This window comes from Vipera ursinii (genome assembly GCF_947247035.1).
Source record: "Vipera ursinii genome assembly, chromosome: 7".
NCBI lineage: Eukaryota > Metazoa > Chordata > Lepidosauria > Squamata > Viperidae > Vipera > Vipera ursinii.
The window spans coordinates 53,496,825-53,517,551 of record NC_139521.1 but is presented as its reverse complement, the minus strand read 5'-3'; the positions used below and the strand labels follow the sequence as shown (position 1 = coordinate 53,517,551).

At 39.3% G+C, this 20,727-nt stretch overlaps 1 protein-coding gene across 4 annotated transcripts in view; it reads right to left on the bottom strand.

Moving 5' to 3' along the window:
- Positions 1-20,727, bottom strand: part of CAMK2D (calcium/calmodulin dependent protein kinase II delta) — a gene marked incomplete at its 3' end in the record, with an annotated part of 168,582 nt that overhangs the window by 9,893 nt on the left and 137,962 nt on the right. For 2 of the 4 annotated variants that reach the window (XM_083367090.1, XM_083367089.1), the window contains 2 exons: positions 18,836-18,930; positions 15,864-16,096 (listed from right to left, as the gene is read on the bottom strand). In XM_083367090.1, the coding sequence (XP_083223216.1) occupies positions 15,864-16,096; positions 18,836-18,930 (328 nt within the window). Of the gene's footprint in view, positions 1-12,086; positions 14,143-15,863; positions 16,097-18,835; positions 18,931-20,727 lie in introns of those variants that run through there. The other 2 variants (XM_083367088.1, XM_083367087.1) reach the window with 2 other exon arrangements.

The following is a 20,727-nucleotide window of genomic DNA, read 5'->3' as shown; positions in this document are numbered from 1 at the left end:
ATACAAATGGTTTCTAAAGCCAGTTTAGAATCTCAATTGCTCAACTCCTAATATCATATTTCATGTTTGTCATCATAGAGACCTGAATATGAAATTCTGATCTCAGGCATTATAGTAGTATAGTCATAAAAACTAAGCATTAAACCTCATGATTTAATTAGAAATGGAGTAAGACGCATTGGAGAAGGCTATTTAGTTCCTTTAAGAACATATAATTCATTATATGAGCCTTTTATTTGCAACTTCATCCACATCATTAAATGAGATCACTGAGTGAAACCTAAAGCCATTTTTGGGGATTCAGAGGATTGAGTGATACAATTATAAATTACATTTATTGCTAAAACAATGTTAACAGCAGCACATTTGTCTTGTGAAAGCCATTAACACCAAATAAATCAGCTCCCTCGAAATAACAGTCATTTGGCAGCAGACCTGACAGGTTTTTGAAATCAAACTCACCATTCCCATGAACAGCTTTTTGGGCCAGTGGGAATGAACATATTTAGACTGCTCTTTCTGGAGAACCTCTTTTATTCTGTGCAATAAGAGCTGGTCCACATATTAAATTTTCTTCCTTATTTCATTACAGTTAGATCATCCCAATTTGTCTATCTGAGATAAATCAGAACTTTAAAATCTGTCAGCAGGAAAGAAGAGACCGGTATTTTAGCATTGTTCAATGACTTCTATTCTTTTACATTTTGGGAAGAAGAGAAGTAACAGAGAAATTGCCAATATGTCATTTAAATGTACATCACTAGTATTTCTGATTATGTGCCAGGCTTTCTGATTCCTAGCAATCACACAGATAATTTTTCTTCCAAAACAATCACTTGTTTTTCAGGTCTCCCAAAAATGAATTCATCATCTCTATAACTAAGTTCGGGGGACGCGGTGGTTCAGTGGGTTAGGACGCTGAGTTTGTCAATCAGATGGTCGGCAGTTTGGCGGGTCGAATCCCAAGTGCCACGTAACAGAGTGAGCATCTGTTACTTGTCCCAGCTTCTCCCAACCTAGCAGTTTGGAAGCACGTAAAAATGCAAGCAGAAAAATAGGGACCACTGCGGTGGGAAGGTAACAGCGTTCCATGCACTTTGGCGTCTAGTCATGCTGGCCACATGACCACGGAGTCGTCCTCGGACAAGCGCTGGCTCTTCGGCTTTGAAATGGAGATGAGCACCGGCCCCTAGAGTTGGAAACGACTAGCATGCTCGTGCGGGAGAACCTTTACCTTTACCTATAACTAAGTTCATCTGACTTGCCGTTGGCCATCCTCTCCTCTTTTGTTTATCTTTTTCCCAGCATTAGAGCCTTTTCCAGAGAGATGGGTCTTGCATAAATTGTCTGCAGTAGGACAATTTGAACCTGGTATAGGGTTGGTATAGGTTTCCTGCCTGAGCATGGGGTTGGACTAGAAGACCCCTAAGCAGTGGTGGGATTCAAATATGTGAACAACTGGTTCTGTGTGTGGATGCCACTTCTAGAAGCCCATTCTGGGCCTGGGCAACAAAAAATTAGCTACAGATTCTGCCAAAGTGGTGCGAACTGGCTGAATCCCCCCACTGCCTCTACGATCCCTTCCAACTCTGTTATTGTGATCCTGGTCATTTGCATATCAAGCAAGAACTGTGGCTTGATTTGTTCAATGATTCATCGGTTTGTTTTCAAAAGTATTAATACGCTTTCTATCATGCTTCTTTAAAGTCTAACTTTTATTTTCATAGCATGTCACAGGAATACCATGGCTTGCATGTTTCTGATCTCTGTAGGTACAGACACACCATGGTATTTGAATATGTTTTTCAATCATAGTTGCTCTACTGAGTCCCAGTCTGTGGCATATTTCTTGACTGCTTGTTCCTTTACTACTGATAGTTGATTCTAAACAGAAGAGACCACCCATCATTTAATAATTGTCGATCCTAAGAGCAGTTGTACTAGTTGTTTTTAATTTGATCTTTAATTTTAGGGTTTTGGCCTTTGATTTTTTTAATACTAGAGCTTGCAGATCCTTTGCAGCATTATTTACATAGGCCCCAATTCTTCCTTTTCTTAGAAAGACTTTTGGCTTTTCACAATAAATTACAAAATAAAACAAGAGGATGCAACTGATCTTGGCAGACCTGTAAAAGCTCTAAACATTTGGATGGAAAATAATAGTAAATTTGTTTTTGTAGCCTAGAATGGAAAATTAAATATTTTAGCAATGGAAAATAATTTATTTGTTGTTGCCAAGAAATTTACATGGATGAATCAACAATCACTAGATGTCCAGATTGATTTGAGGGAGACTTTATCTGTTTCCTATAGTGGGTACTCATTACAAGTGAGAACAATTGAAAAATTCATCAGCTAAGAATGAGATGCACACCACAACAACACAAGCACATATTTTGCAAATGGAATTGATAGATCCTATATTCTTGCTGTTGCTTCTCTCCAATATGCTACAGAAATACTGGAGAGAGCAAATGCTGCTGGTGAGGGTCCATGAGCATCAAACTTTATATTAAAAAAATATTCATCGAGGATTCAGACATTAAACTAACAGTAAAAGAAGCACACCCCTTCGTGGATTACTGCTTTGTCATGGCAAAGAGGCTTGCGTAATTCAATGAAGCTATGAGCTATGCCATGCAGGGCCACCCAAGACGGACAGGTCATAGCAGAGTTCTGACAAAACATGATCCACTGGAGAAGGAAATCGCAACCCACTCCAGTATCTTTGCCATGAAAACCCCATGGACAGTACCAAAAGGCAAAACGATATGACGCTGGAAGATGAGCCCCTCAGGTCGGAAGGCGTCCAATATGCTACTGGGGAAGAGCAGACGGCTAGTACTAGTAGCGCCAGAAAGAATGAAGCAACTGGGCCAAAGCCAAAAGGACACTCAGCAGTGGATGTATCTGGTGGTGAAAAGAAAGTCCGATGCTATAAAGATTTTTTTTCTCCATAGGAACCTGGAATGTAAGATCCATGAATCAAGGCAAGCTAAACGTGGTCAAACAAGAGATGACAAGACTGAACATCGACATCTTAGGAATCAGCGAACTAAAATGGACAGGAATGGGTGAATTTAATTCAGATGACAATCAGGTATACTACTGCAGGCAAGAAGCCCTCAGAATAAATGGAGTACCCTTCATAATCAATGAAAGAGTAGGAAAAGCAATACTGGGATACAATCCCCAAAATGACAAAATGATCTCAGTTTGAATCCAAGGCAAACCATTCAATATCACAGTAGTCCAAGTCTATGCCCCAACCACAGGTGGCAAAATTATATAGAAGAACTATACAAGAACGAGCTTAACGTCCCTGATAACCACGATGAGGTGGTCACTGACCTCGAGCCAGACATCCTAGAATGTGAAGTGAAGTGGGCCTTAGGAAAGCTGAGCAACAACAAAGCTAGTGGAGGTGACAGTATTCCAGCTGAGCTATTCAAAATCTTAAAAGACAATGCAGTAAAAGTGCTACACTCAATTTGCCAGCAAATTTGAAAAACTCAACAGTGGCCACAGGATTGGAAAAGATCAGTTTACATTCCAATTCCAAAGAAAGGCAGTGCCAAAGAATGTTCAAACTATCGCTCCATTGCACTCATTTCTCATGCTAGTAAAGTTATGCTTAAAATCCTACAAGCTAGACTCCAGCAGTATGTGGATCGAGAACTACCAGAAGTACAGGCAGGATTTCAAAGAGGCAGAGTAACTAGAGATCAAATTGCCAACATACGCTGGATCATGGAGAAAGCTAGGGAGTTCCAGAAAAACATCTACTGTGGACTGTCAAAAAATGTCCACTGACTGAAGCAGTCAAATGGAAATTTGAACATGGGTCTTTCTGATCCACAAACCATTACACACGACAAGAAAATATATATGCATTTTTGTTAAAAAAACACATGAAATGCTAACAGAGATTTTTGTATCTTTTCTAACAATTCTGATTCAATTTGGTGACAATAATTTGTCTTTTAGTACTTACCCAAAGTGGCCATGAGGAACCTATGAACCTTGTGTAACCCTCTCAAATATTGGAACAGTATCATGTCAACCTTAGTTCTTCTTTTTATCAGACTAGACATGTACAATTCCTGCAATTGTTCTTCATATGTTCTATCCTCCAGTCCCCTAATCTTTGTTGCTCTTCTCTGCAATTTCTAGAGTCTCAAAATCTTTTTTATATAATGACAAAAAACTGGATAAATATTCCAAGTGTGGTCTTATCAAGGCATTATAAAGTGATACTAAAACTTCATGCGATCTTGACTCTATCCGTGTTAATATAGCCTAGGACCACATTGGCTTTTTTGGCAGCTGCAGCACATTGTTGGCTCATATTTAAGTAGTTGTCCACTAGGACTCCAAGATCCCTCTCAGTTACTACTGTTGAGCCAGGTATCACCTATTCTATACCTGTGTGTTTGGTTTTTCTTGCTTAAATGTAGAACATTACTTTTCTCACCATTGAATTTCATTTTATTAGATAGGGTCATGTTCTAGTCTGTTGAGATCCTTCTGGATCATAAGCCTAATTTCTAGAGTGTTGGCTATTCCCTGCAGCTTGGTGTTGTCTGCATATCTGATGGGCTCCCCTTCCATTCCTCATCTAAATCATTTATGAAGATGTTGAAGATTACTGGGCCTAAGACAGAACCTTGGGGTACCCCACTGTGTATGTCTGCATACCACAGTGATGTACAAATTGAGTGTAATTTGTCAGCATCTGGTTATAACTTGCTTGCTTCTAGGTGTTTGCAGATTTGTTGCTTGATTATCTTTTCCAGGATCTTCACAGGTATTGATGTTAGGCTGATTGGTCTGTAACTTCCTGGATCCATTTTTTACAACTTTGTTTGTGTGCATTTATCCAATTACACTGCTTTGCACATATTTTTCCCAGTGTACACATTTTTGTAAAGCCTTTTACTTTTCATCCATTGAACATTTTTCTCTGACATTGTAATTGTTGCTTCTTCTTCGAATAACTGGAAACTGGCATCTAGCAAATTATATCCATTCAAGAATAAGCCTACCCATCCATGTTTAAAGCAAAACGTCCTCTTCCCTGGCCCCAAGGGACTCTGGCTTTGGGTTTATGATAAGCATGTAGAACTGGATCCACACGGGAGAGCAATGCATCATCTAAATAATGCTATGAGTGGGCCCTAGCATAAACAGGTAGAACAAAAAAAAACAAGGTACGGTAGTTTAATTGCTTGTGATCCTTCAAATGAGTTTTTCCTTTCATGATTGACCTATTTTAATCATTCTCTTTTGACAAGTTAATTTGGTTATCCAACTGAAAGCAAGTACCATCAAAATGAAGCCTACTGAAATGAATAGAGACAGTAGGTTGTTTTAGCTACCATATTTATTGCTTTTGTTTGGAATTATATGACTCCTTATGCCTGAGGATCTATGTTCATGTCCTTAGCATTCTTGTTTTATTGCCTGTCAGAGAAGCCCAAAAAATAGCAGGACATTCAGGAAGGCAGTATCGATTAAATTCGGAAAGCAAAAGTTGAAACTCTCCCAACATTACATTTGGCAGAATGAGCAGCATCCTAGACAGGAGACACTCTGAAAGAACATCCTTTTAAAGTTCAAGTAAGACTAAGACATAAAACATTTGTTTCTACTGATTAAAGTTTAAGTGTTATCTCAGGCTGACAGTTATAGGTTTCACATCCTTTTTTAAAAATCATATCAACTGAATCATACTTAAATAAGAGCACTGGTGAACCACACTGGAAGTTTTTTCATCAGCCTGTGGTCTGGCGTAGGATAATTTATATTCATTTATTCTACATATTTCCTCTGAAGAGATGTGGAATTGAAACATAGGAAAAAAAGTTTTCTTCAATATTACATGATTCAGCTTCTGGAGACAACTTAAACAAAACCCTGAGTATCATCATAATTCTCTTTTGGCGATTAGTGTTTTACCTTCCTGTTGCTGGACAAGACCATTTTTATCACATCGTTACCTCATAAATAACTCAAGGGTGACAAACATATATAATACTCCCATATCCTCCTATTTTTTCCAAAACAATCATCTGAGATGAGTTGGGTGGAGACAGACTGACTAGCTCAAAGTCACACAGCAAAATTCCATGTCTAAGGTAAGACTAGAACTCACAGTCTCCCAGTTTCTAGCCTGGTGCCTTAACCACTAGACTAAAAGTGGTTCTGACATGTTTAGAACATATTTATCTGGCCAAAGGAAACATGTAAATTTGTAATGAAAAATATGACTCTGTATCATTAATTTAAGCATAAGCAATTTTGCACTTATTGTCTTTACTTTCCTCAAATCTGATCCTTCTTGTAAGTTATTTTCCCCACATTTGTGTCAGCCATAAACTGAATGCAACCCATTACAAGTACTTATTTTGATATGAAGTGTTTGCAGAAATTCTCCATAAATTCTGAAAATAAAACAAGGCATTCATTATTCATTTGGCAAAGCTACAAGAACAAAAGAAAAGAGCCAAATAGCTGCCAGGAAAAGGAGGGAAAATGAAATGAAAAACAGATGGATTCATTAATATTAAATTATGAAAGCTGTGTGTGAAAGTAAAATAATTCTGCCATTGCTCTTAATAAAAACAGGGGCTTCTACTGATCTACTGAGCATGCCCAAGATGGCAGACGTGCTTGGCTGAGCTCCGCGAGTTCCAGCTGCTTGGCGTCCCACAGGAGTCCCACAGAGGTGCTTTGTGCCCTCTGTGTTGGTGGGTTAGGATAGGCAGACAAAGGGCTGTTGTTTTGCTGTTGGTTTGCTGTTTTCGGCAACAGCAGCGGCGGAGTTTTTTGGGTGGCATTTTTTGGCGGCGGCAGCGTTTTTGGTGGCGGCGGCAGCGTTTTCGGTGGTGGCGGCGCGGTCCTCCGTGAGTTCCGTGAGTCCCGGCAACCTTCGGAGGGGCCTCGGCTGAGTCCGGTGAAGCCTAGGAGAGCCTGGTGGGACTGGAGGAGCCCGGAAGAGCTGCACTCTGTGAGGCACCTATCAGTAGATTATTGGTGCTGATGGAGCCCGGCGGAGCCTGGAAGAGCCTGGAAGGCCCAGAGGAGCCGCGCTCTGGAAGGCTCCGATCAGCTGATGTTTGGAGCCTATGGAGCCGCGGCTGGGAACAGCGCTTGGAATGGTGGTGGCGGAGGAATTGCGGTGGCGTCTGGAGCGGCTGGTGTGGAGTTGAGCTGGATACCCACTTACCTTCTGACTTAGACCCTCCTGATTAATTATGGGATTGCCTTTTGCTGGACTTGCTTGGACAATCATGACTCGCCTTTGCTATACTAGCACGGACTTGTTCGCCCTCAGGGGTGCCCCCCCTTCCTGGGTGCAAGCCGCCTCTCTCTCCACTTCTCATCTTGATGAAGGGCCCGATTGTTGGGACCCCGAGAGATGGCTGGGCAATTTAATAAGAGGTCCCTGGTTACTTTTTTAGTTAAATTTTTTGTGGGGTTAGGGAGGGGGGGTGGGATTTCGTGGTTGGTTGGAAATGGGGGGGGAGTCCACCAACTGTTGTTCAGGCCAGGTCCGGGATTGATCACGTGGGGGGGAGCGGGGGTCGGTTGCCTCCGGAGCTCTGGAGCGGGTCGTGGGATTACCTATTCCCACATTAGGGAATGGCAGCAGGTGTACGAACAGAGGGCCGTATCGACATCTGGGAGTGCGTCTCTGCTATTTACAAGTGGTGAGGCGCTCCGACCCTCTGTTTTCGCCCCGAGGTTCCGGGAGCGAGGATGTGCAGCCACCTGAGCTCTGGCTGGTGTACTTGAATGCCAGGTCCGTTGTCAATAAGGCTCCTCTCATCCGGGATCTGGTTGAGGGTGAGCATGCAGACCTGGCTTGTATCATGGAGACCTGGTTGGGCCCAGAGGGTGGTATCCCTCTGGTTGATCTTTGCCCACCAGGTTTCCGGGTGCTGCACCGGCCTCGGGCTCAGGGTAGGGGCAGGGGAGTGGTGGTAGTTATGAGGGAGACCTTGTGTCCGCGGGAGGCCACCGTTCTCCAGATAGTCGGGTGTGAGTCCCTCCTCCTGAGATGTGGTCCTAGGGCGCAGTTGGGCTTGCTGCTGGTGTACCTTTCGCCTAGTCGCGCAGCCCTGCCTGAGCTTCTCAATATCCTCTCGGGGCTGGTGATTGAGTTCCCCAAACTTATGGTTTTGGGTGACTTCAATCTGCCATCCCTGGGAGGATCATCTGAGTTAGCTCAGGAGTTCATGGCTTCCATGACGGCCATGGACCTGACGCAAGTAATTCATGGACCGACTCATGTGGGGGGCCACACCCTTGATTTGGTTTTTCTGTCTGGACAGGGGTTTTTCAATTGTTTTGCCCCTGTCATGGACCGATCATCATCTACTGCGGCTGGTCTTCCGTTTTGCCACTCCCCACCGTGGGTGTGTTGAACCAACTAGATGGTTCCGCCCCAGGCACTTAATGTACCCTGAGAGGTTCCAGGCAGCGCTGGGGTCCCCACCTGCCTCCTTTCTCACAGCTCGGCTGATGCCTTAGTGGAAGCCTGGGAAAGGGCGGCCACGGAGGCACTTGACCAAGTTGTACCCTTGCGGCCTCTGACCCGGTGCAGATCCCAGCGGGCTCCATGGTTTTCCGCGGAGCTCCGGGAGATGAAGCGTTGGAGACGGGGCCTAGAGAGCTGTTGGAGATCCAGCTGGTCTGAATCCGACCGATTGCGACTAAGAACCTATATTAGGTCTTATCTCGCGGCGATGAGGGTGGCGAGGTCTAATCACTTTGCTACCCTCATTGCGTCCGCAGATAACCGCCCGGCCACCCTGTTTAGGGTGACCCGCTCCCTCCTTAATCAGGAGGTGAGGGAGGAACCCTTGCAGGGTCGTGCCGAGGAGTTTAGCCAACATCTGTCGGACAAAATCGCTCGGATTCGGACCGGTTTGGACTCCGACTGGGCAGAGTCTGACGATCAGGACATGGGTGGTCTTGTCAATGTTATCTGGGAGGAGTTCGATCCTGTGACTCCGGAGGAAGTGGACAGGATTATGGGAAGGCTGAGCTCCACCACGTGTTTATTGGACCCGTGCCCTTCCTGGCTGGTTTATGCAGCTCAGGAGGGGACACGAGGCTGGTTCCAGGCAGTTATATCTGCATCTTTGAGTAAGGGTAGTTTCCCCGCCGTCTTGAAGGAGGCGGTGGTGAGACCTCTCCTCAAGAAGCCTGCCTTGGACCCAGCTGTGTTAAACAACTTTCGTCCCGTCTCCAACCTTCGCTTTCTTGCGAAGGTTGTTGAGAGCGTGGTGGCGCATCAGCTCCCTCTGGTTCTGGATGAAGTGGATTATCTAAACCTGTACCAATCGGGCTTCAGGCCCGGGTACAGCACGGAGACAGCATTGGTCACTCTGGTGAATGATCTCTGGAGGGCTCGGGACAGGGGATATTCCTCTGTCCTAGTCCTATTAGACCTCTCAGCGGCTTTCGATACCATCGACCATGGTATCCTGCTGCGGCGTCTCAGGGGACTGGGAGTGGGAGGCACAGTTCTTCAGTGGTTCTCCTCCTATCTCCTGGGACACTCGCAGTTGGTGTTGGCAGGGGGGCAGAGGTCGACCTCGAGGCCTCGCGCTTGTGGAGTTCCTCAGGGGTCGGTCCTCTCGCCTCTCCTGTTCAACATCTATATGAAGCCGCTGGGTGAGATCATTCGTGGTTTTGGAGTTGGGTATCATCAGTATGCTGATGATACCCAGCTTTTTCTTTTGACCCCAAACCACCCCAGTGATGCCCTCAACGTAATGTCCCGTTGCCTGGAGGCGGTTCGGGTCTGGATGGGGAGGAACAGGCTTCGGCTCAACCCTGACAAGACTGAGTGGCTGTGCATACCGGCATCTCGGGAAATTCAGAATATTCCATCTCTTTCTATGGGGGGTGAATTATTACCCCCCGTAGATAGGGCTCGCAACTTGGGAGTCCTCCTAGATTCACAGCTTTCTTTAGAAGATCATATAGTAACTGTGACAAGGGGGACCTTCGCCCAGGTTCACCTGGTGCGCCAGTTGCGGCCCTATCTAGACCGGGATGCCTTGCATACGGTCACTCATGCGCTCGTGACCTCTCGATTAGACTACTGCAACGCTCTCTACATGGGGCTGTCCTTGAGGACCACTCGGAGGCTCCACCTGGTGCAGAATGCAGCCGCGAGAGTCGTGTTGGGAGTCTCCCGATACTCCCATGTTACACCTTTGCTCCGTGAGCTGCATTGGTTTCCAGTTGTCTTCCGGGTGAGATTCAAGGTGCTGGTAATGACCTTTAAAGCCCTACATGGCATGGGTCCGGAGTACCTTAGGGACCACCTGCGGCCGGCATCAACTTCCCTCCGCCCAGTGTGCTCCCACAGAGAGGGCCTCCTCAGGGTGCCACCCGTCAGAGAACGCCATCTGGTGGCCCCCAGGGGGAGGTCCTTCTCTGTGGGTGCGCTGGATTTTTGGAACCGTTTACCGGTTGAGCTCCGGATGGCGCCCAACCTTCGCTCCTTCCGACGCGATCTTAAGACCTACTTGTTTGAACAAGCCGGCCTGGCCTGATGGGTTTTGGTTTTTATTATTGCTTTTAACATATTTTAACTTATTGTTTTAAGGTATTGGGCACTTTGTTTAATTTTTTCTTAATTTTTGTATCCTTGTATTAGTATTTATTGCCCTGTTCACCGCCCTGAGTCCTTCGGGAGAAGGGCGGTATACAAATAAAATTATTATTATTATTATTATTATTATTATTATTATTATTATTATTATTATTATTATTATAATATTATTATTATTATTATTATTATTATTATTATTATTATTATTATTATTATTATTATTATTATTATTATTATTATTATATGATCTTATAGATCATATGTGCCAGCATGTAGTATCATGATCATTTCCACTTGGAGAAATATTCTAAGATCAGACTGCATGTATTGTATCCAACCAAATTCAGCCTACCATTATACCATGGACACTTGATGGTATTTTGATGGAATGAATAGTAATAGTGAATGAACTTTTAATTGTGATGGCTATAAATCAACCTGTTGGAAAAACTGAATGGCTGGTTTGGAAAGGACCTTTTTTTTAAAAGCATAATGGTTTTTTAAAAAAAATTTATCTGTTAGATCATTTGAGTCTTCATGGCTAAGGATGAACCTGATCCTGAGCCAGTTCACCACTAGAACCACACTGAACCACTACACTATACTGAAAACTGAAAAATACAGTAACCAGAAGACTTTATCCATCTTCTCAAAGCAAACCACATACTTTCCCACATCCACCGACTATTCCTATATCAAACATAAAATTAAAGTAACAAACATAATTAATAGGTAAATTAAAACAATTCATGTGATAAATTAACCCCCCCTTTTTTAAAAAAAAATAGCACAACCTCTTTAATTAAAATATTAAGGAAACCTGGCTTTCATTAGCTTTTGATATGAAATTACCTGTGTCTTGGTGTAGCTGTTTGTCTTGAACCAAGATTTGAATAGGTCACTGCATTTACAGATATGTTTGCAGCACTGAAAAATGCCCTACATTATTTATGTTATGCAAAATTAACCTCAATACAAGTCGCTAATATAGTAAAGTGTCCAGAATAATTAGTACAAAGAAAAAAAAACCCTTAAACTTATAGTGCTCTGAAACCAATTCTTGGAACAGCACTAGAAGATAGCCTACTAGATGGTGGTACAATATAATAACACCACTAATAGCAATTTGAAATGAACAAGGGTGTTTTGTTTTGTTTTGTTTTGAAAAATCATCTATGGTCTGGATTCTTTATCCACAAACTGGAGTGTCACCACAGATATTTTTGTAAAATACGACAGTGGTGCTAAAATATTTCTGGGAAGAGGGAATATCCTGTTTTAAACTTGAAACAACTATTATTACAGTGCAAAATATTTTGAATACAAATCACCTCACATAGCCCCAATATATGCAATGCTTTAGGATAATGGTCATTTTGGTAGTAAATGGAAGGTAAGGAATGATGAAGCCTGCAATCTCAAAGGAAAACAATGAAGCATCAAATGTCAGCATAAATCACAAATTTATTAATTCTTAAATATATTTGTCAGTTCTTTACCATTATGGCAGGAGATATATATCTATATATCTATATCAATATATTAATATATAGATACACGTGCACACACACACATATATGTACATATATATGCATACACACATATATGTGTACACACAGAGACATATATATGTATAAACACACAAACAGCTATACACTGTCTCATAGTAAACTGCAGTGTATTAAAATGGCAAAAATTAGATGTGTAATTCAGGTTGAGTGCAGAGAACTAACTCACATTGTATTTCTCACATCTTAGTGTGGAAGACAGACGATCTAGAATAATATGGCATCACCGCATGCTATGGTAAAAGAGTAAAAAAAATCTATGCCATATTTCCATAACATAAAAATACACTAATGCCACCTAAATCTGCTTCACAAAAGAAATTTATTAATAAAAATTATGCATGAGGCCATTATCTTTTCACAGATCCCACTAGCAGATTAATATGGCTTGAGACATTTACTGATGATTGTTCTCAATACTTCTGTGGGTTGAAAGTATATAATAATTATCATCAGAAAAGCTTAAATTTTTCTAACATAATGTTTACAACATCAAGGTATAAAGAATAAGATCCACTTTTGATTAATAATCAGTATAGAGAAATGAAAGTTATACAAATTGGGACTTTTTTCCTCTGTCTTTAAAAATCTTCAAGCTGTTATAAGTTGTAAATTTTTAGTTACCAAAAAGAATATTAATCAAAATATCATGCGCTATACAGTGTTACGAAAATTGATTGCCCTACTTAATGAAAGAAAAATATTTTAATAAGAAAGAAAAGTATTAATACATTTTTTAAGAAAAACTGAAATAGAAGGAGCAGTACTTTTGGAAATATAATGTTATATTTATATAAGAAAAGCAAACAAACATTATCCAAATAATGTGTTCAACTGCTTGTTTTGCAGGTATACATGGAGTAATAGACGTTTAAGGGACATTTGACATGTAGGAAAAAAATAATAAATCTACAATTACTGTTGTATTTCATACTTTCAAGGCTGTCAACAAGCCATGAAAAGTGGATAAATTACTGATAAATTTGACATTATTAGAAAAAAGGTGTTTCCTGGTAATAAATTGATACAAAGTAAATTTAGATTTCTGATACTAACCTTTTAAGACCTAATTGTTCTAGATTTCTATTCATCTTATTAGAATATCAGTTAAAAAATCCTCTACATCTTGCTTTAATAAATGTACTGTACATCCAAAAAATGATTAAGAAAAGTTTTATTTTACCTATAAGCTATATCATCAGAAGCTACATTGAATCTGTTTACTGTTTGGCTTCTGAAAGCTAAAAATGCTGTTTTTCCCCCCTCAAAATGATGCTGAATAAGCAATTAGAAAAGAAAGAAAAAAACTATTTGCCATTACATTTGCTGAACAAATGACTGCAGTGACAAATTATTCTTGTTGAAGTCAAATCTGCAAATGTTGTCCTTTTTTCTTCTTCTTCCAGTTATACATAGTGAATCACAGCAAAGGCAACTTCCCAAGATCTCAAACCTATAGAAATGCTTTGGTCTAAGTCATTATGTCTACCATACATCCTACATTAAAGATGTTGTTTGTAGGAATTTTATTAATCCTTCTATGACACAAGGATTAGGCAATAACCTTTAAAAACAAATGACTCAGAAAAGAATAAAAATTAAAACAAAGTTATTTTTAACCTTTGTTTTTATAGGGTGCACATGCAGATGATATTTGTATTTTTGCTGGAGATGTATAGTCTGAATATACTCTCACATTTCAATTTTTCCCTTTACACTTTATTCTTGTACCTCTCTTTCCAACTGCCATGAAACATTTCCTTCAATGAAGGGTAAACAAAAGCTATCAATGGAATATACAACAAAATGATGCAATCACTTGAAGAAACTTCACAGCTTCATGCACTCGGAGAACATGCATGAAGAGAGCCAAGGGATGGCTCAGGGGAGCCAACCAAGTGCAGAATGCGTGGACACAACGTGGGTGGCGCTGACATTTAACTAAAAAACAACAAGCAAAGAGGGAGAGAGAGAGACAGAGAGAGAGAGAGAGAGAGAGACAGAGAGAGAGAGAGGGAGGGAGGGAGGGAGGGAGGGAGGGAGGGAGGGAGGGAGGGAGGGAGGGAGAAAAAGGAGGGAATGAATTATTAATTCATTAATTATTTTGTGCTAAATTTAGGGAATATTTTTCAAACAAACTTATTTTTATTGTTCATTAAAAAGACCCAAACAAATCAAATGCCAAACCTATTTTCTTCTTCAAATACTAATACTGAGTATATTTATATTCAAATAATTATATTATTTTTTTAAAAAATAGAAAAAAACTGATTTAAGTTTGTACAAGAGGATTTTTTTTGCATCTTGTTATTAACAATTATTGGGTAATAATCTACATCATATTCAGACAACCGATTTAATTCTATTGATATTGGTGTTGTGATTTCTGTATGAACATTATAGTATTATAAACCCACCACTTCTTGATTGTAATGAAGGAAATTAAAAGCATGTGAACAGAGGTTAAATCCTTCCTGAACATTATTTAGCAAGCCAAGAATGAACATGAAGGTCACTCAACAAAAGACAGAACACTGTACTCTAATCAAGACTACCTAAGCTCGGACACAACATTCTGAAATTGTTGCATAGTTCTGAACCGTTTTTCCCTATTTCTGGTACTTTTTGGCAATACTTATCTGGAGATTTGGTTTTAATGGTTATGTCATGCTAAATCATTGTTTTAGTCTGAAGCTATGAAACAGATTGAGGTCTCAGATTTTTATTCATTTGTTGACACAATGCGTAATAATTTGTGGTTATTTCCACAGCCAAATTAATATCAGAACGTTCATCTGTTACAGCCTAGTCAACTCAAATCTGTTCTTGAATCTGTGACTGTTCATTGAAGCAAATTCTAAGAAACAATCTGTCATCTTCCCAAAGCTGATTTGATAAATATAAGAAAGATACAAAGTGGAAATTATTCTTGTGATCTTTTCTGCTTGACTACATCCAATATGCCCCTAACTCCATTAATTCCCACTGTCTCGGTGTGGTTTATTTTATGCAAAATGGCACTGAATACTTATTCATGCTATGCAAATATACCAGATTTTAGTACAATCTCTTTATTTTAATTTTTTTAATGTTGTGAGCTGCTCAGGACAGAGTTCTACTGAAAAAATAATATGCAAATCACTGGTGATGTAAATATGGGGCTTTATTTATTTGAGAGTATTTTTATACTGCCCCAATTGATACAGATGCTGGGTGGTGGAAAATAAATCACTTCAAATTCCCAGAGATGATTAGTTTGAGTGGAATTGGTAAAGAGAAACGTGGAATGAGAAAAATACAAAAGATAAAATGGATGAAATGATGCAACAAAGGTCTAATGAAATGATGCAACAAAGGCACCCGATCTCCGCTCCTTCCGGCGCGATCTTAAAACCCATCTCTTTAAACAAGCTGGCCTGGCCTGATGGGAAGGGGTGGGATTTTTATAAATGACTTCAATTTTAAATTTGTATTATTTATGGGCATTGTTTAATCATGTTTTAATAATTTTAATTTTTGTATCTAATTTTTATGTATTGCCCTGTTCACCGCCCTGAGTCTCTTGAGAGAAGGGCGGTATACAAATTAAATAAATAAATAAATAAATAAATAAATCAGTTACGTAGAAAAGTTGCAATGAGGAGGGGACACAAATCCATTACTCACTTGATAGGGACAGTTGGTGATCCTGAACGGTGAAAGTGAACATTTTGCCATTTTCCATCCCGGCGGTGCCAAACCCGTGTCTCTTCTGACTGCATCGTTTTTGGCATTCCACTTCCATCCATATATTGAGTCAGTCGGATATAGGCAATGCAGGCAGCATCATCCCCTACCAGGTGGACATGGGGATTCAGGATAATGGTGTGGACTGGCTTGTTGCACTTAGACAAAGCTATGGAAGGAAAGACATATTATAACTAAACCCTGCGTGCACAAAACAGTTGCATTCCAGATCATCAGATCCCTCTTAGGATCAAAGAAAAAGAAATTCTGAGCAGCCACCGATAAACTCCTCTAAAATTCTATGGATTGTGTTCACGGAGTAAAAGCACCAAGGAATATATCACACAGCAATGTATGTTTATTGGCACAGGAGATCTTAATTACATAGTGAGTAGTTAAAAACATCAATTCTTGACCAAATTAGGTGAGGATCAAAATTGGATCTATGACATTTTAAATATTGTCCACCTGTTGCAGCCTAAAACATGCCCTGAACAGGGGTATTTTTGCTGTGAAATATGCCATTACTGCATCAAATAATAAATTATTCTGCTGAATGAGTCTGCAGTTCCTACCATCTTATTTATTTATGATTTTGTTGTCCTCCTTTAGAGAGATTGGTATAGACTTAAAACTTAACCAAAAAAAAAAATAAAATCCAAAGTTATTTTCTAGGACACTTACATACAGCAAGTGATAGAAAATAGGTTTCAACTTTAGAGCTCTAAAATTCCAAACATCTGGTGACTACCATTCTGAAGCTGGGTTCCCCCCCCCAAACCGTGGAGTTATAGCAGTTGGAAGAAGCAAAGAGAACAATAAAACTAAACTCAGTTTGGTTTTCACTGACAACGCCATAGGTTTTCCATTCTATATACAACTAGACAACCCAAGACCCTTGGGTCATCCTTTCAGCGATATTCCCGTACCAAATTCCTCAATGTTTCCAACAATGACAAAACCTCTAATAAGTGCTTTTAAGGTATGTTGGTTCAAAAGGTTTTGTTTATGCCACACCATTTTGCCCAAGTAAAGGTTATAAGAAAAGAGTTTCGGTAGCATATTGATGGGTTGCTTCCAACATACAGTAAAACATGAAAGTTTTTTTACAACACCTGTATGGAACCATTATTCTAATATTTCAAAGTGTTAAAATTATAATTTATAGTTTATACAAACTCATTTAAGGAACACTGTGTATTTTCAACTCACATCTTCATTTTACAGTAAAAAGAGCTTGAAATTTTGTGGCAAAATCTTCAAGAGGAATCATGTTCTTCACAATGAAAAGAATGAAAAGCCCTAATGCAGCTCTACCAGTTCGAAAACATAACTGCTTAGTTTTAATGCTAAGGAAAAACATGAGTATTTTTGAAAAAAATGTGGTTAGGAATTTCTCCTAAAGTTATTGACTGCTAAAATAGGTCTATACTGGGAAAGTACAGATACAAAACATACAATGTTCAGATCAAATGATTTGGTTTACAAATAGCTTCAGGCTGCTGATAGATAACATCTTGCTTTTCAATTATCAGGGGCAGTAGTATCTTTTTTAAAAAAATCAAACTAAAATATAATCGTTGCTAATACTATCTGAACATATTAATTTATAAGAGCTTGTTTGTTCACATTATAATCCATTTTTCTGAGTACAGAACATGAGTATAAAGCTTATTGAGTAGCACATGTAGTCACCATCTCCCAAAACTAAATTATTTTTACGCCCACAGCTTTCCTTCAGTCATTTATCTTTCCACTTGTCTTGGTTTCCCTATGTGAAGAACTATGCATTAGATTTGGTCAAATTTCATCTTGTCCTCAGTCCTATCGTTTTCATTTTTCTTTATGTAGAGGAAATCATTCCCTAAAGTAATAATTTATTTATTTGCTCACTTAATTAATTAATTAATTAGCTGCCCTTCTTATCTCAATGTAATTCTGGGTGGTTTACAATCAGAAAAACAGTCCTTTCTGGTTGTAAGCAAAATCAATTTCTACTCAAGCAGCAGTTTTGACACATCCTAAACAACTTTTTGAGAGTAGAAGAACCTCTGAAGACCTATGCTTCTGCTCTGAACCCACCCAAACAAAAACATTTATTTTTTTCTGGTGATGTCATTCCTTTTCAAGTGATGTAACTTGTGACCCTCCAGTTGGTTGGGGAAACTAACCGTGGCCGTTGATCAAAGAAATGTTGCCTCCCAATATAAGTTAATTCCTTAAATTATCTGAATTTGCTGGCTTTAAAAACGGGTTGGACCAATTCGTGGAAGTCATAAGGATCAATGGGTATTAATGCTGATGGCAATGTGAAGGCCATCTGCTGGGAAATCACTTTTTGCAGCTTGTTAGCCACTGTGAGAACATAGTGCTAGAATAGATGGAGCAGGGATCTGATCCAGCTGGGAACTGCTTATGTTCCCGTAGATACGATTAGCTATACAGATGCCCATCAATTTACAACACTTCATTTAGTGACCGTTCAAAGTTACAATGGCACTGGAAAAAAGTAACTTATGACCGGTTTTCACACTTACGAATGTTGCAGCATCTCCTTGGTCACATGATCAAAGTTAAAATGTTTGACAACTGACCCATATTTATGACAGTTGCAGTGTCCCAGGGACACGTGATCATTTTTTGTGACTTTCTGATAAGCAAAGTCAACAGGGAAACCAGATTCACTTAACAACTGTGTTGCTGACTTAACAATTTCAGTGATTCACTTAACAACTGTGGCAAGAAAGGTCGTAAAATGGGGCAAAACTCACTTAGCAAATGTCTTGCTTAATAATATAAATTTTGGGTTCAATTGTGGTCATACGTCGAGAACTATCTGTATATGAACTTTGTAACAGTAATCTAAAAAGTTTGACTCAAAAGACATAAACATCAGGTAACTGCCTACCATTTTCAAAATAAAACCGGTGGAAATCCATCCCTTCTACAAGATTTCCCAAAGCTTCAGGCTCAAATGAAGTCAGACCAGGATCACAGATTTTCCTACAAAGTAAAGGGGAAAAAAATCTCCTATACACATTATGTGAGAAAAATGAAAAGCCATTATCTACATGCAGGACACCTTACAAAATCTCAGTTCTTTCCTTAAATCCTGAATTTCTTATTTTTTTTAATATTTACATTCAAATATTTGTGAAGCAATACGGTGGTTGGGTAATCAAAAGTAAACGATATTAAATAACAAGTTATTTGTAGATAGCTCAGGTTACATCAACAAGGATTCCCTCTCCGATTCCCTTAGTTATAACATAGTCAAATTAATCAAATTAATACATTTCTAATTGTGACCTAGTCAATTAAAACAATTTTCAATATATTTTCACTAATACATATCAATATCCTGCTTTTAGGTTTTCCCTAATTGCAATCAAGGTTAACCTAATTGCATAGGTTAGCCTATGATAAATAGAAGAAAGCTTACTTTTTGGGTAACCCACATTTCCCTATTTCAATAGAGAGTAATTATCCTGTCTACAAAACTTACATTGTTCATTTCAAAACATTCTTATTTTTTTTACCAGTAACGTCTATTTATCATCTTAACAATTCACCAATTATAGCAAAATATCTTATATTATACCTTTCCAAATTCTGTAATATATATCGATTCTAATAACCAACTTTCCTTTAAAAGTTGAATACAAGATGAGTTTCTGTCTATATCATTACAACTAATATATTCTATATGTCATTCCAGATGCTATAATATAGTTCAGAGTTATATTCTAAAAGCTTAATTTTGTTTTCCTTTACAGATCTAAAACCTAAATGTAAAATCAGTTTATATTTTTTAGAGATTCCCCTTAATTCATTAAAAGATATTTTTAGACTCTATCCTTAGGGATCCCAAAAAAGAGACAAATTCATTTTTTTAAATCTAACCCTCGCCTTCCTTTTGTGCCAATCAGGTTTCCCTTTTGGCATCTTTAAATTTTCAAATGTATCTCCCTTTCTTCCTACACCCCTTATTTGAATCCAGGGAGACCATCCATATATCAGTTTTGCAAAGAAAGTGTCCCCTTTGTAGCCATTAAAATTTTGCTTTAATAGCTCAGTTTTTGATGTTTGATATAATACAGTTGTCATTAGATCAGTCTGGTCTTTTTCTTCTTCCAATTCCATCTGGGTTAGGTACAAAGTAGAAGCTGGTGTTATGGTTGTCATTTGATTAGCTGAATCCTCAACATAGTGTATTTGAAGGCCTTTAATATCTTCACTCTTAATGTTGCTTTCTTTGGGTGCTGTTACTTTTTGAGTTGTAGGTTTTGTAGTTGACGTTGAAATTTGGACTTCTGTATGTTGCATTTGTTGTACTTTGAAGTCTCCTATTTTAGTGTTAGTGTCCACTTCTTCTGTTTGCTTTTGGATTGTCAGTTCCTCATTTAAGGTCAGAGTTTGATTTGGTGGCTTTAAGACAGACATGTCAAACTCGCGACGTTACATGACGTCACGTAATGTATCGGAACTTTTCCCCCATTGCCGGCAATGGGGTGGGCGCGGTTTCTTCGTGATGCGTCCGGCCCATGGGCCGGCAGTTTGACACCCTTGCTTTAAGATGTCAGATTTATCTTGCAGTTTGACTTTAATTTACTCTGTCATTGCCAAAATCATGTCCAGTATCAGTTTGTAATTAAGTGGTGGGATGTATTCATCCATTTCGTTGTTGTTTACAGCTAAATCTTCCATGGAGGCTATTTTAATAAGAGTCAATGATTTTCCACCCAAAAGAATTGTTTTCAGTGCCAGGTGTTCCCTCACTTATCTTTGAAAGTAATGTCA